Source organism: Tetrao urogallus, assembly GCF_951394365.1.
Source record: "Tetrao urogallus genome assembly, chromosome: 13".
Taxonomy (NCBI): domain Eukaryota; kingdom Metazoa; phylum Chordata; class Aves; order Galliformes; family Phasianidae; genus Tetrao; species Tetrao urogallus.
The window spans coordinates 34,499-61,056 of NC_136826.1; the positions used below are offsets into that span (position 1 = coordinate 34,499).

General features: G+C 41.7%; 1 protein-coding gene and 1 pseudogene across 2 annotated transcripts; both read left to right on the top strand.

The window, feature by feature from the left end:
* Window positions 1–809: 809 nt before the first annotated feature.
* On the top strand, window positions 810–10,927 carry LOC306951266 (2-Hydroxyacid oxidase 2-like; annotated as a pseudogene). Its single transcript has 7 exons — window positions 810–940; window positions 1,668–1,819; window positions 3,259–3,536; window positions 3,892–4,110; window positions 5,847–6,001; window positions 9,434–9,503; window positions 10,872–10,927. The product of its transcript is annotated as a 2-Hydroxyacid oxidase 2-like (transcript).
* Window positions 10,928–18,248: 7,321 nt separating this feature from the next.
* LOC306951452 (3 beta-hydroxysteroid dehydrogenase/Delta 5-->4-isomerase-like) lies at window positions 18,249–25,921 on the top strand (the record flags this gene model as incomplete). Its single annotated transcript, XM_079541954.1, is given in 4 exon segments — window positions 18,249–18,402; window positions 21,838–22,002; window positions 25,117–25,593; window positions 25,596–25,921. Coding segments are annotated over 4 exon segments (1,122 nt in total).
* Between the last annotated feature and the right edge of the window lie 637 nt (window positions 25,922–26,558).

The window sequence follows — 26,558 nt, forward strand, 5'->3', positions numbered from 1 at the left end:
TGATTCAAGAGGAATCTCAACAGGCTAAGGACCGGAGTCTACTCTTAGCTCCTGTAATTTTGTGGAGCTTCTTGAGGTCATCACACTTGCAAGATTAAGACTTTACATTTTAGGAAATGCCCAAATAATTATCAGCCATGTAAATGATTGTATGTGGGAGACAGAACGTACCACAGACCAAGTTCAGCAAGCAGATGTATCTTGATGACTCAGATGTATCTTTTAAAATCATTTTGTGTGGGAGGTTTGATTAGCTGACTGAAGTCCCTTATTTTTGCTAACTCTGCCACAATTCTGTGACAACTAAGCAGGCGTTTATGTCATTTTGGGCTTATTTTTCAGGAAAGATCAGAGCAAACTCAACATGTTGCCTTGGGGCTCTAAACTTGCTTAAGAGCAATCGTCAGTATTTTGGGACACAAGTACAGGATATTTAGGATGTTATGTGAATAAATTAAATGTGTTCAGGGCCAGTGCCAAGTGAAGCAGTACTACTTCAAGATAATCCTGATCATGAGAGCTGCCTCAGTCATGTTCTTTATTCCCAATAGGAATATTTCCTATAAGGGCAACAGGAAATTTATAAGTCAGCCAAATATATTGCAGACCAGCATGTGGTGTGTGATGTCTGTCCCTTGCCAGTTATGTATTTGGCACAGAAGACCAAATAGAAGGGAAGAAGCTACAAGATAGAGGGGACCAAGGTTTTCATTAAATGACACTGGTGTTTCTGGAAGAGAGAATAACAGTTCAAGAATCTAATTTCCATGTTATTCTTTTCTCCAGGGTTTCCAGAGCATCTCTGTGCAATGGCTATGGTGTCTCTGTTGGACTTTGAAGCTTATGCAGAAAAATATTTACCTAAGATTGCTTGGGATTTCTTTGCATCAGGAGCAGATGAGAATAGCACCCGAGATGAAAACATCCCGGCATATAAAAGGTAACGTGGGGAAGAAGTGGGGGTGTTGTGCTGGAAGCTTTTAAACTACGTTTGTGTACAGGTGTTTGCATTTCATACACAATGATTCCTAACACCTTGCTTGCCCTTATCTGAACAACATATGCTGTGTGCTATGGTGCTACCCTCCATAAGGCTCAAATTGCATAAGACACAAGGGATGCTGAGGATGCAGGCAAATGGTGTGGTGTGTTTGGTATGGTATGACAGGAAAGGGAATGTGTGGCTACAACAGAATGTGATGCAATGTGTAGCATGTGGCCAGTTGCAGGAAGCCTGCAACTAGTGCGAGATTTGGAAAATATGCTGTGGACACTGAGGTCAGGTACAATGTACAATGAGTACAGGCATGATTGCTAAGTGAAAGACAGAGACCTGGGACTTGGCTGCAAGTAGAAATAATCTGTGGGATGGACAATAGGAGAACAAGGAAGGTAAACCGTGGCAGTCTGAAGTGGGAGTGTAAAAATGAAGTACTGTGACCAGTGGGCAAGAGTATGGGATTAATGACAGCTGGTAGTGGCAGAACTGCTAGCTGAATTGGCAAGAAAAAGGATGAAGGGCCTTTTTATATGCTCATTTCTTTATTAGCTCTGATTGCTGCATTTCAATGGGTAAAAGTAGACATGGTTTCCACAGAGCTTGAAAAGCAGAGAAGCCACCAGACAACTACCATCCTGAAGGGTGCTTTATTTCTATTGCCTTGCAAGATTCGCTTTCGGCCACGTATGCTGAGAGATGTGTCTATACTGGACACTAGGACAAAAATCCTGGGGATGGAAATCAGCTTTCCAGTAGGAATCGCCCCGACTGGCTTCCACCAACTAGCATGGCCTGATGGAGAGAAAAGCACAGCCAGAGGTACTCTTTTGCTTTGCTATCATGTAGCAAATGTGATTTGTGAAGTAAAATAAAATAAAATAAAATAAAATAAAATAAAATAAAATAAAATAAAATAAAATAAAACAACATTGTTTTTCCAGCTTCACAGGTGAGGAGCTGTTAGGGTAGTTTGAAGTATGACTGAGCAAAGTGCTCAGATTCCAAAGGACAAACCTTATTTCACCCTTGTTTATGAATGACCACAGAGTGCAGGAGAAGCCAAGTATTGCTGCACTTCTTCAGCTGCCACTGTTACCAGATCAGCCCTATATTGCCTCTGAGTCAGAAACTATGGACACACTGTTGTGCTACACCAAGGGGCCACACAGGTCTTCAGTGTCAGGGGCTTTAGGTAGGACATAAAGAGGTGGACAAGACTCAGCCTGTATATTCCTCGGTGCTGATCAGAACAATGGCAGCCTTGGAGAAAAGCAGGGCCTCTCTGCATAATCATATGTTAAGTTTGGAGAGCAACAAGTGTTTTTTGTTTTTTTTCCTGTGTGCGTTTCTGTGTACACTGAGCATTTGCATGTGCATTCCTACAAAGAAGCAGACATGCTTCCATGCAAGAGGATGAAGGCCCTGTTTTTCAAATAATTACTAAGATCATAGAATCATAGAATGTCTTAGGTCAGAAGGGATCTTTAAAAATCATTCATTTCCAATCCCCCCTGCTCTGGACAAGGACACCTCCTACCTGGTCAAGCTGGCCAGGGCCCCATCCAATCTGGCTTCGAACACCTTTGGGGATGGGGTACCCATAGCTTCTCTGGGCAGCCTGTGCCAGTGCTTCAGAATGTTCTGAATAAAGAATTTCTTCCCAACATCTAAGCTAAATCTCCCCTCTTTTAGTTTAATACTACTCTTGTTTTCCCATCACTATCAGGTTGTGTAAAAATCATCCTTTTATGTACTGGAAGGACACAATGAGCTCTCCCCACAGCCTTCTATTCTCCAGGATGATCAAGCGCAGCTCCCTTAACCTTTCCTCTTAGGAGAGGTGCTCCAGCCCTCTGATCGTCTTCATGGCCCTTCTCTGGACCTGCTCCAATGACTCCTAATCCTTCCTGTACTGGGAGACCCAGGTCTGGATGCAGTACTGCAGATGGATCCTCTCCAGGGCAGTGCAGAGGAGAACAATCACCTCCCTTGTACTAAGTCTGAGAAATGAAAGCAACAGTTGGTAATTTACCTTAATTCCCTAAACATGATCCTACAACAGCATGTGGCAAAGTCAGCTGTTTTTAATGTCTGAGATGTATTTGCCAGCTGGCAGACCTTTGTCTTTGGTAGGATATACAAACAACAGGAGTTCAGGTTTTCTCTGTGAACAATGTACAAACAGAAAATCATAGCCATTGTCTGGCAGTGATGCTCAAGTGACCTTCATTCTGATTATTTTTCAATACCTCACAAAGCGGCCAAAGCGATGGGCACCTGTTACATTGCCAGCACTTCTTGCTGGAAGAGATCACTGCAGCTGCTCCTGGTGGCTTTCGGTGGTTCCAGCTCTACATCCACCGCAACAGGGCAGTGTCTAGGCAATTGGTCCAACAGGCAGAGGCCTTGGGCTTCCAGGGCCTCGTCCTCACTGTGGATCTGCCCTACACTGGCAAAAGGCGCAATGATGTCCGTAATGGCTTCTGACTTCCTCCCCACATGAAACTGAAGAACTTGGAGGGAGCCTTTGAGGTTTGTGAAATGATCTCCTTCTTTCATTCCTTGTGTTGGTGTGTACCACATGAGACAAAACCACTGGGTAACTGCTGCTTCGGTATCTGCTACATCTTGGACAAAGATTTTCCCCTCCTTTTTCTGCAGCCTTCTAGCTTGACCTCCTCCCAGCCGGGCTACTGGCTCTAAGATCCCAGTGCAGCTTCCTCAGAGACACTGATTTTCATCCTCATTGTTGTCATCTAGAAATGCACGCTTTACAACACTGTTAAACATGATTGCTAGAGGTTTAATTAATCTCTTCTAGGGCAGGGGAAGAATTCAAGTCTCTGTTGTTACAGTACAGATGGGGTTTTGTTCTGTTTCATAGCTGTAAGGAAATGACCGATCTGAGTACGGATTGCCACCCAACAGCCTGGATCCTTAGGTCACCTGGGATGATATCTACTGGCTGAGGAGCCTGACTCACCTGCCCATTGTCATCAAAGGGATCTTGACTAAAGAAGATGCAGAGCTCGCAGTGAGGCATGGAGTTCAGGGAATTATCGTGTCCAACCATGGCGGAAGGCAACTGGATGGAGCACCTGCCACTGTAAGTGAGAAAATGGATGTCCCATGAGTATTGTGTGCGTGTTTGTGCTAACTTGGCTACTGGCACGCAAATCTTACTAAATATGCCTCTGGTAGACTTGTGTGTTGCACATCTGCGGACATATGCAGATATGCTATAGATTTAAACAACTGAGGTGCTTGCCTCAACATGGGCTGCCTACTCAAGTATTTCTTCAGTGTCACAGGAAGGGTCTATAACCGTACTGAGTTCCCATTACTGTAGCAAAACTGCTGGCTTAACTTAATAAAAATTTTCATCGTGAGCTGATGCAGTGCACACGTTTTTCTTACACTGCATGAAAAATAAAACAAAGCTCTGGAACCAAAAATGTGTAAATGAGAGAATAATGTACTCTCATTGTTCACATATGCCAAAATATGCACAAACAGTGCAACTAGATTTAGTGAGAGATCTGTTTGCATCATTGTAGACTCAGGTCTAAATAGGAATCCTGACTTCATGAAGCCAGGGGGGGAAAAAAAAAAAAAAAAAAAAAAAGTGTAATTTATCCAGACAAAAATTCTCCCACTTTTAAATCTGTACCAAGAAATAATAGTTTTTTGGTCTTATGTATACTTCACTGCTTTAATTTTGTTTCCATTTTTCCAACTGTTCTTAATTTACATGTCTGTATTGCAGTTTCATATTCTTATAGATTTTTTGTTTGTTTGTTTGCTTTGTTTTGTTTTCCTCTGTAAAATAAAATTAGTGCCAGGAAATTCTCTTTTATGTCAAGGGTGATAATAATAAATAATTTTTCTAAACGTTATAGACATAATAATGGAAATGATGTTCATGTAAATTTTCTTTCATGCACAGACGAAACAATAGATACTTAGTTCAGCACTCCTCTGGTTCCAAATCTGGCAACAGAGGCTACTGCCAGTGCTCTTGGTGAGCTACTCTTGGAAAATTTCAGACCCAAAATTTTCAGCTTGAAATTCTGAAAAGTGACAACTAATTGGAAAAATCTATTCAGTGATCTTAGTTGTAGCTGCCTTCATTAAGAAGATGAGAATCAAGGAAGAGAGTGTAAGAGACTGAAGAAAAGAATCTTTGAGTTTGCTGTGGAGAGTTAATTGTGTTTTGTGCAAGGTCATGCCACTGTGATAGTGCCCTTGGGACTAGAATCAGTTCTCTGCATGGTGCTGCTCTGTGCTACCAGCCTAGCACTGCAGAAAAGACCTCAGGGAATCAAGAGATGTAGCTTGAAGGAAACAGTATATTTTGATTGTGCTGCATAGCTAATGAAATCCTTCATAGCTGCTTTATGTGTTTTCAGGTTTTCTACGGGTGGTCACTAGGATTGGGATGAAATGTGAGTTTGGCAATTTAGACAGTTGTAGAGAGAAGTCTAACACTCTTCTTACAATAGTATAATTCATCATTGTCTCAAATGAAAGTAAGATACTAAAAATATTATTTCTATTGAAATTTATTGTTTAAATCTCAAAAATAACCAACACCAAAATCAAGTGAAAATGTTACTTTTTCACATATAGGAATATCCATATAAACAAAACTATCGGGCAAAAAAAGCAAGGACAAGCACTGTATTGTACAGTTTTTGGTACTGAGTTATTTATGATGCCTTTCCATATTTCATTTTGAGAGCTTATTCTGTTCTAGTATACTTGTCTGTCTGTGTGGGATATTACCTCTTTGTCTTGAACCCAAAAGATGAGCCTAAGTTGCAAATGGCTTCTTCTTTCCACATAGATGCTCTGGTTGAAGTTGTGGAGGCAGTACGAGGCAGAGTTGAAGTTTAGTTAGATGGTGGTATACAGAAAGGAAGCGACGTATTGAAAGCACTGGCATTGGGAGCAAAATGTGTCATTATTGGAAGACCAGCTTTATGGGGTCTGGCTTACAAGGTGAGTGAAAAGGTTTGAGCCTACATCAAGGAATCACGGAATCATAGAACAGTTGGTGTTGGCAGGTCCCTCTGGGTCCATCTGGTCCAATCCCTACTCCAACTGGAACAAGTAGAGCAGGGTGCCCAAGGCCACATCCAGGTAGCTTCTGGAGATCTTGTTGAACCTAATGAGATCCAACAAGACCAAGTGCAAGATGGTGCTCTTGGGTCAGAACAACCCCAAATATGGTTAATGAATGGGAGAAGAACTCCTTGAGAGCAGCTCTGTGGAGAAAGACTTGGGGTTCCCGGTGGATGAAAAGCTGAACATGAGCCAGCAGTATGTACTTGCAGCCCAGAAAACCAACTACATGGGCTCCACCTAAAGAGGGTTAGCCAGCAGAAGGAGGGAGGTAGTTTATCCCTCTCTGCTCTGTCCTTGTGAGGCTTGACCTGAAGTGGGGCCATCCAGGCCTGAAGCCCCTCAATATCAGAAAGACTTGAAGCTGTTGAAGAGCCCAAAGGAGGGCCAGGAAGATGAAGATGTTGAGGGAGGTGGACTAATTCAGCTTTGTGAAGAGAAGGCTTTGGAGAAACCTTGTTGCAGACTTTCAATACTTGAGTCACCTGTACAGCACAGAAGTGCTTTGTGGTGCTCAGAGGGGCACCACAGGGGAGTTTGTGTCCATTGCCTGGCACTGGACACCGAGAAGAGCCTGACTCTATCTACACTGAACCCTCTCCTCAAGCATTTATATACATTGATGAGATTCCCTTGAGTCTTCTCTACGCTAAACAGTCCCAGGTTGCATGTCTATCCTCAAACTCCCCTAGACTCCATAGGTGTTATTTGACGTTCGCATAGAAACAGTTCAATCTTTAGTTGTTTTTTTTTTTTTTTTTGTCTCTGTTGGATTTCAAGTGGCATTGCTACAAATTGAATCAAACATAGACACTTTGTTTCATTTAAAAGTACACTGGATTTTATGACTTGAAATATGGTTTTGAAACCGATAGCATTGTTCTTTGGGCTTTGATTTCTTGATATTGAAGATTGATGTTAAAATACTGTAGGAATCAGGACCATCAGTGCATTTGAAAGCTGGAGACAAGCTTATTTGCCATAAAAATGAGTCTGAAAATTTTATTTGCTGCCAGCCTGTTCAAAGACAATCTATGGTTTTGACACAAATTTCATAGTGGTATTATGGATTCTTTAGAAATACACGTGGAACTTTTTCCCGCTGATACTGAGAACATTTTGGACAAGACAGAACACAGCACAAGTCCTGGAGATGACTAAGTGTGCCAGTACTGTCTCAATTCCAGTTTTGTTACTTCTTAACTATTAGCATATTGCTGTGATCCAGAATCATGAATCAGGCTTCTGATGCAGAAAGTTAACATAATATTTAACATAAAGTTATAAAAATAAAGTTAACATAAACATGAATATAAATAATACAAAGTTAATATAAAGTTAAAATAATATTTAAAATGTAACTATACAAGTGTTATTTGCTTTGATAAGCTTTGGCTTTTTAGCTTATGAATTGCAGCTTTAAAGCTTTATCTTGAGAAGAAAACACATTTTTATGGTCTAGATACATTTTTTGTCTTTGAAATGAGACTTCCATCCAGTAGTGTGGTTACTGTGGCTTTAAGTAAGGAATCACTTGATTCTTGTGAGAAATATGGAATAGGTGTCAGCTCTCTTTCTTTTGCAAAAGAAGTAAACAGTGAAAAAAGGGCCCGTCATAGAGTCATATGGTCATAGAATCATTAAAGTTGGAAAAGACCTCTAACATCATCACCTCATGCACCATCACCACCATGACCACGAAACCATGTCCTTCAGTGCCACTTCTACACATTTCTTGAACACGTCCAAGGACAGTAACTCCACCACATTTCTGGGCACCCTGTGCCAGTGCTTCACCACTCTTTCCAAGAACAAATGTTTCCTAATACCAAAATGAACTTCCCCTGTTGCAACTTAAGGCCATTCTCTCTCGTCCTATCACTGTCACCTGGGACAAGAAGGTGACTCCACCTCATCACCACCTCCCTTCAGCTAGCTGTAGTGAACGATAAGATCTTCCCTGAGCTTCCTCTTCTCCAGACTGAACAATCCCAGTTCCCTCAGCTGCTCCCCATAAGACTTGTGCTCCAGACCCCTCACCAGTTTCATTGCTGTTCTCTGCACACAGTCCAGGGCCTTGATGTCCTTCTTGTAGTGATGGGCCCAAAACTGAGCACAGTACTTGAGGTGCGACCTCATGCTGCTGTGATTTGCCTACCTATATTTTCAATAATGCAAACAGGCAAGAGATTGGATTTGTTTTATAGTTCAGTGTTTTAGTGTTATATTCCTTAGAGTATTCCTAAAAATGTTCTTCAGTGGGATTATCCTAGCATACAATAGAGGAAGGACACATGAAAGCTGTGATATAGGCTGCACCCAAAGCATTATTCGTTGCAAGAAGTAAAAAATTAAAAACATACCTGACTAAATTAAAGTTTTTAAAGCTTTACCATAAGTGAAACTCTCATTATATCACAAAATACTGTCAGTGTTGCAAGACTTGACATTTTAAAACAAACCCACTGGTGGAGGTTAGCTGAAAACTAAAAAAAACCCTAACAGCTAGAAAATGTCAGAAATGATAAACAGCTTTGTTTTCCTTCCCTGTTGTCATGATTTTGTGATTTTTGGCTTTCGTTATTCCACATCATAACATCATGTGGGGCACTGGGGCTTTAACTGTCAATGCTCAAGTCCTGGGTACCTGCCCTGAAGAGAAGAAGAACTACATTCCCCAAGGGACCTTGCGGTCAGGGAGAGAAGGTTTAACTCCTGGCAAGGTTGCCTGATTCTTTTTTTTTTTTCTTGCCTGCCCTTCGTCGTGGGCGTTGCTCCCGTCTCCCTGCTGCTCAACTGGACTGCGCATCTCACCTCAGCATTGTGGTGAGGCCTATCCCCTTTCGGACATTCTCTCTCTCTCATTATATTTGATTTATTAGTTTCAATTCTAATTATATTGTATTATAGTGTGTTATCTTGCATTCCGATAATATACTTAGTAAATTAGTTTGTTTCTCCTCAGATCGTTGCCACTGTTTTAATTATTTTGGGGTCTCCTGTTTCCTTTTTTTCCGGAAGCGTGGATCTGTGGATCCTTCCGCCCCGCTCGTCACGGAACCGGGCCGAGCCAGCCCGTAAACCGTTGACACCTGTTCAGATGTATCCCAAAAGGAAAAACATCTGAATTAATCTGCGATGAGCTGAGCACATCCAGTGTATCATTTTAATCATTCAGATGATTAAACTCGAGAGACAGGAATTGGCACTGCCTTGAGGGACTGTCCCAGTTCTCACTGTGCAAGCATCCTGCAGCACTGATCTGTGCCAGTGCTCCTTTTGCCCTGACTGTTTTCTTTGTTAGAGCAGGGTGAAGAAGGTCTTCAAGATGTTCTGAGGATTCTGCATGATGAGTTTCGTTTGTCGATGGCCTTAGCTGGTAAGCATTTGGCAGGTGGTTTGTAATTGGTGACACAGAGGTTTGACATACAACTGGAGCTCCAAGTGCAAGGCATTTAAATCATAAGCCTGGTGGTCACAGAAAAGGAATCCATGTGAAATGAAATTGTGCTGGTTCTGGTTGTTATATTTAAGATGATGCTGTAACTCCTGCAAAACTACTTTGCACTACTTCGCATCTGAGGTGTCACAGCACTGATGTTTGCAAGGAAGTACATTAAAGCAGATTTCTGGTCAAATTTAAACTAATGAAATGTAAATGTAAATGAAATGTAAAGCTGCTAAATAGAGCTGAGCAAAAGTTGGAATTTCTGTTTTGATGGGAACTGTACTGTTGTTCAGTATTTCATTAAATCTTTACCAGGGTAAAATATAGCCTTTTTTTTTTTTTTTTTTTTTTTTTTTTTAAAACACATGGAAAATTCAGAAAAAAAGCAGATTTTTCTCTGGATATTGCTGAGTATGGCCTATATATACTGATTCTAATCTCTGCATTCCACATCCTTAAAATCTTCTCTCTCCTCTGAGATTTTACTGTTGTCCCTACTTCAGTTTCTCACCTGTGCTCCCACCTCTATTTGCCATGTTTGACCCTGTGTTGAAAAGCAAATTTGCAGTCTGGATTCCAATTACGTACATGAACAAGTAGAGCAATAGGGTCCAGTGCAGAAGTATTTAAACATCAACAAAAAGGTCCTGTCACAATTCTAATAATGTTTTAAAGACTTTCCTTTTTCAGTGACTATAAACTCAATTGGACAGCAATGCTGACTAGAAGACTGGGATTGAAATCCCACTTCATAGGTTTCTTCATATGTTTCTTCAGAGGTTTCTTCATAGTCTGCTTTTTGGGTGGCTACTTTTTCACTAGTAAAGATTACTACAAGTTTTTTTCCAAAAGTCTCTTATACTTGCAAACGGGCACCAAACTCATGAAGAATGGTTGGTTGGGGATTTTTGGAAGGACTGTGCAATTCCACTCAGATTTGACCAAATGAAACAACACTGTAAATCTCCATCTCCAGTCACTTGGCTCTCAGCCCTCTGTCCTTTCTGTCTTCTTTCACTTCTGGCTGAATCAGATAGTTCCCTACTACTCCCTACTATTGGGGTGAGGATTTTTTAATTTTATTTTTATTTTTTTACCATGTGCAACTCTTCTTGTGTTGCAAGCTCAGTGCTTAACCTCAAAGGAGAAGGTGCCATTGAGTGACAGGGACCTGAGCAGTTGAGATGCCAACCTGCCCATACGTAGCTCACACAAGATGAGGCCTATAGGCTATGAGTCAGAGATGTTTTATCTGCAGACCTTTCTCACTAACGTGTTTCATTTCTTCATCTATTTCAGGCTGTGTCAGTATCTCAGAAATTGGCCAAGACCTGGTTCAGTTTTCAAAGCTGTAAACTGTCTCCTGCAACACCTGAGCATAAGAAGCCAATGGCTGAAGTTCCACAATAGGCTGAAGAAAGAGAAAGAAGTGAAAATGTTGAGTATATAACATGACTGAGAAGGACTTCAGGAAACTCTTGAGGCTATTGGGAAAGGCTCTCTGCATTGGCAGCAATCACTACTTGTTTTTTTGAGACCAGTGAGTTCTTTAACACTTCAGATAGATTATACCTGCTTAAATACATATAATTTAAAGTGACTAATTCCTGGCATTTTCTGTGTTGGGCTTTATTCCCAAAAATCAGTTCTTTCTGGCAGCCAGATTGCAGTCTGACTGCAGCTCAAGCTACATACTTCTCTACTCCAGGCAGTACTGTGGCTGTATCCTCCATAACCTGGGCTTTCCTGGATGAATTCATAGCAGGTACGGAAACTAGATAAATCAGATAACAGACACCATATCGCCCCTTTAATGTGGAGTAGATATTGTCTTCTTCAGAATGTAGAGAAACACATCAAAGCAATGGGCTCTGCTCCCTGCAGAGCACATCTCCTCCTGAAGATGGTTAATACGGTCTGTACACTCATCAGAACAGTAGTCTGGATGCATAAATGTACCAGATAAATGGATCAGATGCTCCTGGCTTCCTGGTCTTTTTGCCTATGGATGAGTTATTGCAGATAGGTAGGAGCTGCTGGTACCACCTCAGCAGTACACATTTTTCAGTCCTAGACCTGCTGCCATGCAAGAAGCATACACCTCTGAGGGGTAGAAATGCATGTTCATTGGTTCCCTGTCACTGAGAGTTCCCTGTCCCTTCCCATGAGAAAGCACATCCTTGCCTGTGCCACCCCCTGGTCATCAAAGGTGGTGATGTCCTCTTTGATATGGATATTTCTTTTTCAGTCTCATTCCTTAGAACACAATCTTCAGTGACACCACTGAGTCTTTCCTTTCCCTTTCTTCTTCATTCCGTCTCCTCTCATCATCTCACTGCCCCTGTCAATCCCCCCTCTCCATTATTTTGATTATATTTATTCAGAAATATCTCAGTTCTCACCTAGGCTACTATTTTTATATATCACCAGATACCACAAACCCCCAGTGTCACACAGCTTTGCAGATCTCTGAAAAGTGGCCACAACCTCCTCTCTCCAAACTCCTAAAAGTGGCTGCTATCTCCTGCTAATGTCTGACTCCATGCTTCCAGTCTGTTTTTGCTATCTCAATCACACGTTCCCACCAGGCTCTTATAAGGTGGTTTGCATGTTTCATTTTTATACATAGCAGTGGCACTTATTTTTGTGCTATTTGTAATTAGCTTTAGCCTCTGGAGTACCAAGAGGGTGGTTTTCACCAATTTTCTTTCCCAAATACTCCAGCTACAACATGCTGCCACTAAAGATGTGTTTGAGTTCATCTGCCTAGGAGGAGCTCAACAATAATTAATCTTTGTGTAATGCTGTCCAAGTATAGCCATAAACAGAATTCATCTAAAACAGCTGAAATTGCTGCATAGTCTTTTGATCTTTCCTATAAATATGTTGTGATGTTGTTTAAATCAATGGGGAATCAGACCAGTTTAACTGGAAACAAGCTTAATCTCTGTAAAGACTTCAGCTGATTTAACTACTCAGGCTTAATCAAGTCTTTCAAATAAGACTAGGTAAACTACATATGAAAACTGATAATGTGTTTCATCTTTAAAAATGCAATAAAAATATCTGCTAAGACACCTGACTCCTTGCTTTCTCTAAAGGAAATTTTAAGGCCAGACAGCCACTGTTGTTTTTTTTTTTGGTTTTTTTTTTTGGCTGAAGTATGCTGAGAACACCAAATGTCATTTAGTGCCAGAAGGGTGCCAAGATTTTGGGTACATCCTCTGTTTCATGCACCTCCCATTTTACCCATGCACACAAAAATCCATTTCTTGTACACCTGCAGCTATTTTCTTCTTTCTCCTCTCTGCTAATGACCTGGTTTTGCAAGAATAGGAGAGACTGAGTCATGCCAAACAGGACTCAGCTGATGTGAAAATACATGAATCCAGAACTGCTGCCCAAGTCTCCACCACCCAGCTGGTGCCTCAACCTGCAGGACCCAAAAAAATCCCACCAGGCCCTGCTGCTGCCTTTTTGGTGTATATAAAAGTGCTGCAGGTAATGTCTGTTATCTGCCTGCTCCCTGGCACTCTACCCGCTGTGCAGGAATTAGGAACTGATGGTGAAATAAAAGGAGATTTAAGGACTCACATGATACATAAGAGGTAAAAGTAAGATTGTCTGTAGTCTGTAGTAGATTTTAAGCCAACACAATCACCAGATTCTGTAATTATTTTGCTTGTTATTGCAGAAAAGCCATACATTTTAATATGAATATAGTTGTAGTGCAAAGGCAATTCTGGAAGAGTGAGTAGAGTTCTGCCTAGGGTGTTGGTGTGGGACTCAGGAGGTCCAACATTTCTACTTTTTCTCTGCTGGATGTTCTCCAGATTTTTCTGAGTTGTACATCCAGGGAACAAAAACACAGAATAATGATGAAACCTGCTGGACCTTCCAACATCCTGCCACACCATTTTTGTGCAGCTCTCTTTTTTAAGACAACAGACTTCAGAGCTGTTATGTATGTTGTCCCTTGCCATCCCTTCCCTTCCACAGCCAAGAGGATTTTAAGAACTGAGCAGTATCATCAACCGAGACTATAATTCCACTGTTAATTCTTTAATGTACAAATGAGGGTCTAAGGAGAAGGTAAGATTTTCCTTGTCAAGCTTGTGCTAGTGTCACACAACAGTGACTAGTAGTGAAGAAAAGGGATTTGAATGCCCTAGCTGTACTCTCCCATAGTGCCGTGGGCATCAGTTTATTCCAGTGGGATGCAGATCAGTTGCCAAGAAGAAATGGAAAAAGTTTGCACCATTGCACATTTGGTCACATACATCCAGTTCACAGCAGTGAGCTGTGCAGCTGGTAGCAGTCACACTGCCCACTTCCCTTGGAGCCAAGCTACCTAGAACAGACCTTCTGCGTATGCCCTACTTAAAAGTGTCCTTAGGCAGACAGAAAAGAGATGTTAGTTCATGCTGTTTAGACTTGAATTTCTCACAGAGATAAGAGTGGCTGAAGTAATCCTGCAGAGGCCTTCACATGGAGGCCTTTCTCTTTGTTCCAGTAAAAACAAACCTTGCGGGCAGACTCACAGCCAGGCAGATAAGACTCATGAATAATAACACATCACACCCTTTGATGGACTTCAAGGCTGTACAAGAAGAGACCACATGGGCTGAGTTTGTTAATCTTAGCTTTGGAAGGTTAAAGCTGATGGAGGGGATCTTACCATTGCCTTCTACTATACAAGTGTGGGGACACAGAATCTGCAGCCCAATTTCTTGCTTGTGCACAGGAAAAGGATGAAAGGCAGTGGGTGCAAGTTGCAATGAGAGGAGTTCCAATTTGAAATTAGTGCAGGAAAATTTGTCATGAGAGTGGTCACATTCTGCAATAGGAACCCAGAGGCTTCAAGATATCTACATCCATAGAGGTATTCAGAGCCTAACTGCCCAAGGCCCTGAGCAACTTCACTTAACCTGCAGCTGCTTTGAGATCTCCAGAGGCATCTTCCAATCTAAATTGTTGGGGAACATAAATTTAATCACAAAATAAGAGCAATACATCAAATCTGTACCCTGCCTTACTTTCATGGGGCTTCTGAGGCAGCACATAAATCTCCGCTGAAGAGGTGTCAGAATGCATTTTCTCAGGAAAAAAAGAAAAATATTTGGTGAATGAACTTAAAAGAAGAGCTCATGGGATTCCATCAGGCTGAGATGCTGTTGTACAATCCTATTCTTCAAGTTTTCCAAGATTTTGGAATAAATCTTTGCCAATGCATACCAAAGACACACTCTGTCCTGTTGCTTTCTGTGTGTGACTGTTGTATCTCTCATAAAAATTCAAGCAAGATCAAATATTCCAAAAAAGCTGTATCCAGAAAGACTGTAAACATGTATGTATGTACTCAAACCCTGCTGCTTCTCAACATCCCTGAAGGATGTGGCAGAAACAGGCAGTCAGACAATTTACAAGAATGTTTATCTGCAAAATGGATCCAAATTAAACATTTTTCTTTGGCTTATGTTGCAAATTTCTATGACCTTTAAACATGTAATTTACCCATCAATTACACTTGAGAAAATGCACTCCTACCTAAAATTAAAGGAAAAATGAGGCTAAATGTTAATTTCTAGTTAATTGCTCAACACATTTGCTGCAACACATATGAAAAAAGAATACTAAAGTTCTGATCCTGAAGATTAAGTAACAAAAGCTTACATTCACTTTCTCCCTTCTGCCAAAAGAAACTGATACTACTGAGATAGAAGGGTTTGGTTTTGCTTTTTGGTCAGGCCTGAATGCACAGAAACATTGAGTCCTCTTAAGGTGGTCATCATTAGACTTTGGTTGATGTGCCTTAAAACTGTTCTCCAGTGTGAAGTTGTGATAACTCAGAATTTCATTAAGCATAGTTGTCCAAAAGTTAATTATATAAGTATTGTTTCTCCTTGTCAATTTGTAATCAGAGAGAATGAAAAATGTTTCCAGGTAACAGAGCCCCCTGTCTGGAAGGGAAGAAGCTTTCCTTAAGCAAATCTACATCTCAAAGCATACCCTCCTTCCCAGAGTTGACAGCATGTAGGCATTTTGAGCGTACAGGCATATCATGTTAAGAAGCTTGTTCACTCGATATGAAAAACATGTGGATTTTTCATGGCTTTTTTTCTTAGTCACAATTACTCTATGTTTAGACAGTAAAAGGTCCAGTTAAAATAATACACGTGTCTTTGATTTTCTCTGCTTCAGCTGTCATCACTCCGGACACCCAGGCACAATCTAGTGACCTCCTCACTCAACCCGTAAGGTTTTATTTCTGCCCAAAGGGATGGGATCTCTCCTTCTTTTCCTGCTCCTTGATAGCTCTGTTTGCCTGATTGCACAATAACAAATTAACCTCCTGTAAAAGTGTAATTATTTTATGCCACCTAAAACTTCTGTGCGTTGCAAAGGTTATTGTGTTTATTCCTTCTGGTATCATGATTCAGTTTGTTCTCATTGCTGATATGTTTTTTTTTCTTCATTTCTCCATCAGCCAACTGTTACCCCAAAGTATTTTTGTCATGGTAAGCAGCCAAAAACCTGGAGCACCAACACAGTTCCTGGGCCAGTATACTGGGGAACATGGGTGCAATGGGACATAATAGGTTGCACTTATACCAGATGACCTGCTTGGTCTATACGTGCAGCAATTCTCCCAGAGGAGCCAAAATCCACAAGCTCTAATTTTCTGAAACATGACTTTTGGACATCCACTCTTAGACTGTGTACAGCAGGAAAACGTCAGATTTTGAATGCCTTGTTTTGTGATAATGCCAAGGAGGAGGAAGACAACATAGTTAAAAAATGACTAACTTGGTACACACTGATAAATTATGGTTTGGTTTACAAATCCCAAACCCACTTGAATTCTTTCAAGTTGTTCCTGATGGTCAGGAGTCTGGTGTGCTCTGAACTCACTGCTCAGGGAAGCTGTTCCATAAGTTCCAGCTAAATTTGGGCATACTGGTAGGCAAGCACGGTGTAGGAAAATGTCTCATATCCTAAGAGGCTCCATTGTGTTGACTCTTTTTATAATACACCTTTAGGGCATTTTATTTGCTTTCTAAAGTTAACTTATGAAGCACCACTTCCAAGTCTTTATACAGTACATTTTTCCTTGCAAATCGTGCAAACTTTGCTGCACAAAACTAATTTGCACCAGATTTTGATAAGAAGACACAAAATCAAGGTCCTATCTGAGAGGAGCCAAGGAAAGAAAGACAGATAACAATTTTTATTTTTTTTAAAAAAGCTTTTTTGGGGTCAGGAAGGGATTTCAAGGACAGTGTCATTGAAACAGTTGCCAAAATTTTACCACATGTCAACTAGAAGCTCTATTCTCCTGGAACAAAGATGGTTTTGTTCTCCTGTTGTTATCTGGAGGCACAGTTTCTATAGCTGTTCTTCAAGCATCTCTTTTGTGAGTGAACAAAAATCAATCACAGAATAAAACAGGGAGTTTAGGAGTGTTTAGTTGCGAAAGCACAATCAAGCATTTTTTAGATCCACTCCAGTTTTTCAGCAATTTCAGCATAGTCAGGTATGTTGCAGGGCTTCTTTGTAATATCCCTTGGCAGATTTTAAATGGCTACCTGTTCAACATTTTGCTTCTGTCTTACTGTCCGTGTTTGAGAAAGAGGAGAAGTCAGGGCATCCTGCTAGGACAGAGTAACCTGGGAAGGCAATGAGGACATTATGCACTTCAAGCTGGCACCTAAGCCCTAACCTGGTCCCACCCTTGGAAAGAATTTTGCTAAAACTGAGATGAAACCCTAGTGAGAAGTAACTGAGTGTTTTCCCCTTTTTCTGGTGGCATAGAAAACAATGACACCATTCACTGTGTAGCCAGCCACACCCTTACTTTAATAGACATTCCACATCAGACATTTCAGAGGTGAATATTTTCTAGCAGCTAAAATTTAACCACTCTATACTTAGACCATTTCATCAATCTAAAAGCCTCACATATTCCAGACAAATAAAAAATCTTCTGTTTTGCACAGAGTGAGAAACCCTTAATGTAATGGGGGAGCTCAGCATCCAGTAAGACTCTGCAAATAGTATAAACAGCTACTCCTTCTATTTACATTTAATGTTCTCTCCCTTATTACTATTATAGAAGCAAGCACAGCTAGAGAATGATTAGAACAAGGATTTTTGCTCCTAGGATATAGGACCAAGTCTAATTGGGTATTCAGACCCAATTGCACCAGGGACATTCCACTCTGAAAGAGGAGGGGTGGAAGTACTGTATTTGTAGCAAAGGAGACATGTGAGAGGGAGGGGAATCAAAGTGGTGTGGTGCATAAATACAGGCAAATCTCCTCCACAGCCTTCTGAATGCTAGAGAGGAGGAACCAAAGCGGACGTTTGTGGGGTTTATTTAGCACTGAGGTCGAGCACTTTCAGATAAGTTAACGTCCTCGGTTTGTAATAGTTCATAAATAGATTTTACTTTGCATGGGAAAGTAGCATAGGCTACTACTGGGTAGCAGTAGCTAGCAAAAGGAAGAAATGCTTTAGAAATTGTTGTTTAACGTGAGGGTCAGTTTGCTTTCCAATAATCTCTCTTTCTGTTTTTTGATCTGTCTCTGGAGATTGACGCCCCACATTTGTTTTCTCAGGCAGGAGGTGACTGGAGCACTCAAAGCTCTACAGAGACAAAGAGGAGCAACCAAAGCAATGTCGCTGGCAGGGGTAAGCTGCCTGGTGACTGGCGCGGGAGGGTTCCTTGGCAGCAGGATTGTTTGCTTACTGCTGGAAGAAGATGAGGCGCTGGCTGAGATCCGGCTGCTGGACAAAGCCTTCAGCAGGGAGGCACTCTGGAGTTTTGGAAGTGAGTACCATCTTGTGAGCATGGTGAGCTATGAGTATGCATGGTTCTGGCTCAGGTGGATGGTTGGAAGTCCTTACCTCTCACTCAAACCCAGCTTTGTTGGCAAAGATTTTCTTTCAAGGAAGTTTTGCTTTATTCCTCTCTCTCTCTCTCTCTCTCCAGCATAGAAATCAGTCATAAGACTTGATAGCAAGAGTTTTCTTCACCAGGCCCTGGGGATTCACTAAGACCAATGTACTGATAGTGCAGCAAACAAACTGCCTTCAGCCTGGCTTTCCCTTTGCACTCTCAGCACTGGCTGAGGTTTCTGTGAACTTAGCTTAAAATTTGATTATTATTATTGCAGTTGCTTGGAGGGCAGAAAATTTGTGATATGCACAGAAGAGACAGGACCCATTTCAAAGGGCAAGCCAGAACTTTGTTTCTTTGAATGGGCTGGAAACAGCATAAAAGAGAAGTACATTCACTGTCAGCAGCAGTCTGTGATAGAGAAAGCAGCTCAGAAAACTATTTTGTACTTCACTGTACCCCATTTCCTGGGATCTTGAGCACCTCTATAACAAGCCACATGGGTACCTAATCATATTCTTTAGTGCCTATCTGACTGGACATTTAACTGACATGCATTCTTTCATCACATCATACCCTCAAAGCTATTCTTCCCCCATGCTGACATTACCTTTGTGGGAACCTTTATGGAATACCCCAATATAATTCGTTTAAGAGCCACAATCTCTCTACAAAGTGCTTAAGTGCCATTGAAAAGTAGTAACACTACACCACAAACCTGGTGCAAATTGTGCAAGCATTCAGAATGGCTTTATATGACCTTTATGAAACTTCCTTCTCATTAAATCTCATTCACCATTCGTCTGTGGATTTGCTAGATGCCCTTGAGCTTTGCAGCAGCCCTTTCTGCTCTGATTTCCAGGCAGGTCCCACAGTGTCAAAGCCTGCAGCTGCATGGGCTCTGGCAGCACCAGTAGCGTGTGTGAACACAGTTCGGCTGGGCTGCAGCAGAAGTTTCGCCGTTCTTTTGTGTTCACAGAAAAGAGCTGTGCCCTCTTTCTCCCTCCTCCCCCTTCCCTTCCCAGAATATTGCCCAGTCACCGCCTTCTCCCGCTCTTGTTACATTCCTGATGCCTATCTGAACCTGAGTTGTTCAGAACCAGCTCAGGAAAAATCAGAGCTTTCTTTCCCCCTTCTTTTCCTCCCACGAACAGGCACTAAGTACAGCTGGCATGCAGTTCAGCTGTGTTTTAACTGCCGTACGCTGCTGCACTTTGACTATTGGTCCTTCTGTTTCTATGAGCTTCTGTAGCTAAATGTCTTCAAGTGCCTGTGCTCAGGACATCTGATGCAGCTTCCCACTATTCCCCTTCAAGCCCTTCCCTAGAACAGCAATCCCTCCTCCAAACGCAAAGCTACTGCAGACGTGGGGCTGAAGTCTTCTCACCTCCAATATTTTCACTGCAGTGACTTTGGCTTACTGGCACACATTTGGATTTATTGAACACCCAGGAGCAGAACCGAGTCACTTTCTGTCTGACTGTCTGACCGAGTCACTTTCTGTCTCCAAGTACCTTATGTTTGGAACATTGTGCAGAGTCAGGTTCATGGTTGATAAGACACAGGAGCATGTGCAAGTTGCAGCTCTTTGTGCCAGTTTCTGCTGAGGGCACTCAAGGACGCTTGTCTTTTACTGAAGCAAGTTTCCTGCTGAGACTTTTACAATTACACCCAGTCCATATAGAACAGTGGCATTTGCTGTCTTCCACACCCACAGGGAGTCTGGCAGAGTCCCCTCAATGCAATGTGCTGCAAGCTGGGGCCTGCCCAGTTGTACTGCGTGGTTGAGAATTAATGTGGTATGGAACAAGGTAGTTGGTGCCACAGGTTTTCTACCTCTCATTTCCATTACATCATTTCTGGCTTCTTATAACCTTCTTATAAGCTTCTTATAACCACAACTTCAATTGCAAGCCCAAGCAAAGCACAAAGCAGCTGGACCGCAGCTTTCCAACAACTGATACCCATCATCTCTGTGATCAGATTTATAAAAGGCAGTTCCTTTTATATTTTTCCTGAGAGCTTTGATTTTCATGTGTAAAACCCTCAATTTGCCTAGTTCGTGCCCAGCCACAGTAACCACTCTAAAGTACATGTATGTCAGAATTTACATCGAGAAAATCACACAGTTCAGTCCTTTGGATTAGTGCATCCCCACAAAGTATTACTTGTGGAGGGCATCCCTCTATGGACTATGCAAAGACTAATATTTGTTCGAGCAAATCCACCAGATGCTTCACAAAAAGCCTATCTCCATCCATACGGGTAGAGATCAGTGTAAACCACCTGAAAACAGAGCCCTAAAAAATAAGTGTGCTCTGTAAAATTAAAGAGCACAGGACGGTTCATGTGAGTGATTGCGGTGGGAGAGCAGCAGCTTTAAATTTAGTGAGTTTTTGGAAACACTGAGCAATTAGGCTCTTGTTCCATATTCCAGATCGAGAGGATGTAAAAAAATAAGGCCCTCAGACTTGTTGTGACAGAACAATTGTTAAACTAAGGCAGGATTAAATCCTGTTAGGTTATGAGATGAAGAGAGAAAACCACTGTAAGTGGTATCTCACACTCAGTTCCACATCTCAGCAGCTGTGTCTGTCAGTGTTTCTCCATTAAAGATATGGGGTAAAATCCTGCCTGCTTCAGAACCAGTGACAAAACAGTAGCATGCACACAATTTTAGCCATGGCTGAGGTTAAAAGCTATGTAAATTAATCAAGTCCTTGCCTTATGTACATTCACTGAAGCTGGAAGAAGACACAGCATCTGTCTGTGCCTGGGGAGCCCTCTAGTGTATGCATAACAAATCTGGGTGAGGACTTGCTGTGAAGACACCACATCCTTAGAAGACACAGTTTGCACTGAGAAAACCTCTCTCCTGACAAAGCTGCAGGCAGGTCACCAGATTCCCAGCAGAGCAGCATGGCTTCAGTCTGTGGAGAGGGATAATTCTTCACCTTCAAGACGGGAGCACACAGTGTCTGGCTGTTTGGTGCTTGGGTTAATACTTTAATAAGAAGCCAGCCTCTAGAACATATATAGCTAGAGCTGCTCCCCTTGTGAAATTTAAAATAGATCAGTTTCATACCTGAAGGTCCCTGCTGGCAGTGGAAAGGATTTCTTATTATTTTATTTTATTTTTTTTTTAATATATATATAAGGAATTACACTGAATATGGCTCTGAAAGTATGGTAAGTGATGCAAGTGATAGGCCTTATAGCTCTGCAGTTAGCCCCTGACATTACAGCCATTGGAAAATGCCTTCTGTTTCACCAGCTTCAGCAAGCACACAGCCCTCCATCACTTCTGCCAGCACTCACATTAGGATCCCTGGAAGGACTTTGCTTTGTTTTCTGCTGCCTCTGCAGAGTTCCAGAGCAAGACTGAGGTGAAAATCCTGGAAGGGGACATCCGTGATGTGGAGTTCCTGCACTGTGCCTGTCAGGGGGTCTCGCTCGTCATCCACATGGCATCCATCATCAATACCCTGGGCCTCGTGGAGAAGCAGCTGCTCTGGGAAGTCAACGTGACAGGTGAGAGGGCAAAACACCTTTCTCAGGCCCCTGCCTGTCACAGAATTTCACTATATTCCCTAAAATAAAAAGTTAATCCTCATCCCTCTGATCCACAAACCCTCTGTGCTATGAATGTACACTGCCTGCCTTCTGTGCATACTGATGCTTCAGCTCCTAGGTGAGGATATGGGGAAGATGTTCTTATTGACATGAAGAACTTTCTTGGTTCTTTGTTCTTCTCTACCACAAATGAAGGACCTCCTCCGTAGAAATACGCAAAACACATTTCTACAGACTACACTTTTATATTGACTGCACATCCATGTCCAGAATAAGAGAGTAGTCTTCGTAGTTGTATTGTCGCTCTTACACGCATTCTAAAACAGTGGGATGGCATTTTGGTTGTTTCAGCCTGGCCCATCACCTGTATATTCAGTTTCCAGACCCTTTCATTTCTGGTCTGTCAGAGCTGCAGATTGGCAGGGACCACAGATTGGAGCCCAGTAGGTAGCTGTTAAGGACCCTGCTGGAGAGAAGGTCAAAAAGGCAAGTTCCTGTAAAGCCATCCATTGTGTGGTATGAAAAAATAAATATACAGGAGGAGTAGTTCAGAGAGATAATTTGTCCTGCTACAATCTGTTGTTGTTGTTGTTGTTTCAACAAGATCTGATGGTAAATATCAAAGTTCTCTTCCCTTTTCCCTTCCATATCCACTCTGATGCTCTTTCGGCTTTCTGCCCAACTGAGACACTGCTAAGTACTTCACAAGCATGTAGGATTAAAGTTTTCCTTCTCCCAGAAATATAACATTTATAACAAAAATGTGTCCAGGAACCAGATGTTCATGTTCACAAACCAGAACAGAAACAAAAAAATCCATTCAATTCCCAATGAATTTTTGATTTAAATCTTCCTGGCTTCTAATTTGGACATACAAACATAGGATACTCAGAAGAGGAAAGTTCCTAGATCTCATATTCCACAAACTGTAGCAATCTGGGTGTGAGTGGATCCCTCAAGGGAGCTGGCAAAGCCTGAGAACGTGTAAGGGATGGGTCCAATCCCTGTGAGAAGTCAGCCTTCTTTTGGCAACCATATTCTCAAGTGGGAACCTCCCCACTTCAGGCCTTTTGAATGGGATCTCTAGAAAGAAATGCAACAAAGCAAGCCCATGTGGTATCTCCAAATTCAAACCTCATGTCAAAGTGTGAGAAGATCAATAAATTGTGAGTTAAATTTGCCATGATGTGGAGATTGTCTCATATTTCACACGAAGCCTCAAGGATAGAGTATCCAATTAGGAAGAGAAGGGAAACAAATTAAATTTTTAGGAGAAAAGGAATGAAAAAAATAAGTAATTGTAATCCAGAAATGTACTTTCTGTGAATCAGATCCTCAGGTCTATGTTCAGTCCTTGTTCTTGCAATATTGACTCGGAAGGAAGACGGACTTTGCTCAATTCCAATTTGCAGATCGGGTCCATGGAAGGCTTACCTTACGACATGATATATGAAAGATGCTTAAATTCTCATTACTGTAAGAAGCTTTTCATGTTTTACCACACAACCCTTATTTTCAAATAAAGCACTTTTTATTCGGATGAAATTGAACCCAAAAAGATAGCAATTGCCATGATAATGCTATGTTTGTTATTTTAAACTTGCTTTCCATTTGATTTTACCCAGTTCTTACATACCTTTCCACTTTCCTACATTTTTAAAACAGCGCTGATAGCAGGAATAGTTAATTAAACTATTAATTTTTAGATTAATGTAATTTAATCATTACTTTTTGAGAAGATCCTGGCCTGTGTGTTACCTAAACACAGTGATTTGCTTGGATTTACTTTTCATGTGACTTTATTCCCAGCTGTGTAACTTTTCATTCTTTGTACTGCTTTAGTTTTTCCTATAGCCTCACCCAGATTCACACTGCATTTGTTTCAACATCTCTTATTTTCTTGTTCAAGTTGGAAAACAGAATTTTTGTGCCCTAACAATTTAAATTCTTTCCATCCCTTCTTCATTAATGGAGCCATATTTTGCTGGCAACATTTCTCACTCCTTTGAACCACTTCTATCACTATATTTTCCTTTGCAATGCTTTGTGCTGCCTTTGGTTGTTGTCCTAATAGACTGAGAAGACTTGTTAACATACTTGTGTGCCTTACTGCAAACACAGGATTTTATCCTCTGGGTTTTTAGCAATATCTTTCTGATTTTGGTTTGCTGTTTCATGTCCACGGATTTTCAAACCTCTGAGCTGTATCTTCTCTTTCAAAGGCACTGTCTCTTTCATCTGTAATGTCTCTCATTACACCATGCACAACATATAAGGTGACTTCTGCCTCAAAACTCAGAAGGAAAAAGAGTCAGTTTGTAATTTAAACAAAATACTGAAATATCTCTTACCTCTCCTGCCCTTGAGACAAGCATTATGATAGGATGTTGAAAGTAAGAAATCCCACATTTTGAAAATATTATATATAATAATATAATATATACAAAAAGTCACATTACGAGCAGCTGCAGTGAAGTTAAAAGCAAAAGCCAGGATATTCCATAAATGGAAGCATGCACATTAATTTAATAAGGTTTTTGATTACCTGATATCATGTGTCTTTCTGACATAAGGTCTTTCTCTTCAAGCTCTCCTCTGATTCCTGTTGAATGATGGTTGAACTCCCACTGGGTGAAGTTTTGAAGCAAACCATCAGGTTCCACATTAATTCTGCCCCTACTTAGAAACTACCCAGGAGCATCCTTAAGCCTAGGAAGCAAAAAAACTGATGAGATGGAGGCTTGTGACATCGTGTTGATGGAGCAACATTTTACTCAAGCATAAAAAAGCAACCCACAGAATTAAAATGAAATGTTCATTCCTGTAAAACTTCTGCAGCTACACTGACAACACTTTAGAACAGGTTCAGGGGAGGCCTATTGTCAATGAACATGTCCAGCTCAGGACAGGATTCCTACTGCTGTAGAGAGAGGAGATCTGGCAGAGCTCGGGCCAGAGATGCTGTCCTTGACCTAATAGGTCCACCTTTCTCAACCTGGGAAGTTCCAGGCCGGAGCCTATTTCAGTTAACTCAGCTACATGCCTCCTAACTCCCATATTTCTCTTTTGAAGGTACTCAGATGCTGCTAGAGGCATGTGCTCGTGGTAATGTTCAGCACTTCATCTATACCAGCACCATAGAGGTAGCAGGCCCAAACTGCAAGGGTGACCCAATTTTCAACGGTGATGAAGATACACCTTATGAGAGTACATCCAAATTTCCTTATGCTCAGAGCAAGAGGCTGGCAGAGGAATCTGTGCTGAAGGCAGATGGCCAGATGTTGAAGGATGGAGGCATGCTCGTGACCTGTGCCCTGAGATCCATGTGCATTTTTGGAGAAGGATGTCCATTTCTTCAAGGTCATTTGGATAAGTGTCTGCTGAATAAAAACGTCTACCTGCGTTTCTCCAGGAAGGAAGCTTTAGTAAACCCTGTGTATGTGGGGAACATTGCCTGGGCACACGTGCAGGTGGCCAAAGCTTTGCAGGTCCCACAGAAAGCCAGACACATCAGGGGGCAGTTCTACTACATCTCAGATGACACTCCTCACATGAGCTAAATTACGAGCTGACCAAGGAGCTGGGCTTTGGAATTGAGCCCTGGCTCCCCATGCCTCTGACAATGCTGTATTACTTCTCACTGCTGCTGGAGATCGTGAGCTTCATGCTCAGGCCCTTTGTCAGATACATCCCCTCAACCAACCGCCACCTGGTCACTCTGCTGAACACCCCCTTCACTGTCTCCTACAGAAAGGCACAAAGGGATTCTGGCTACGTGCCCCGCTACACATGGGAAGAGGCAAAGAGGTACACCAGCCAGTCGATTGCCTCCATCGTCCCACAGAGGAGGGAGTACTTAAAAAGCAAGAAAGCCTAAATGCTAAGAAGAGCAGATGGCTGCCTCACCAAGGCTGGCCCCTCATGAACCAGAAGGCAGCTGGGTAAACAGCAACAGCAGATAACTACCCAGTGTTTAATTGAAAAGAGAAAAAAAGAAAGTGTAACAGCGGCCTCAATCATCCCCAGAACCAAAATAAATAAAGGTGAAATGTCCGTTCGTTTGTCAAGAACAGTCTGATCAGGGTAATGTTATTGTATAGTCCTAGTCCTACACTTGGGCAGCATGAAGATGTTGAATAAGACTCCACACAGCCCTTCTTCTGACTCCACGTATTCTTTAAGGCTTTTTAAAGTAATAAAGGCACAATTTGCTCTAGAAAGATGACTACAGTTTACGAGCGTGTTAAGCTATACCCAACTCATTCAGCATTACACAGCAGGCAGAAGCCACTCGATAGCAAAAGCAGTTACTAATCTTGCTCACTTTTTCAAAAATGTTGCCCAGCTTTCTGCAGTACTGACAGTACAACCTGAGAGGAAATATGGGCAGAGTAAGCCAACAGCACAGTGTTCGGTGCAACATTATCTACACTATATCCTTTGCAATTTCTATAGATTATAACAGTACTTGAACTCGCCAAACTAGTGCATATATCTCTCAGCATTTGAATTGC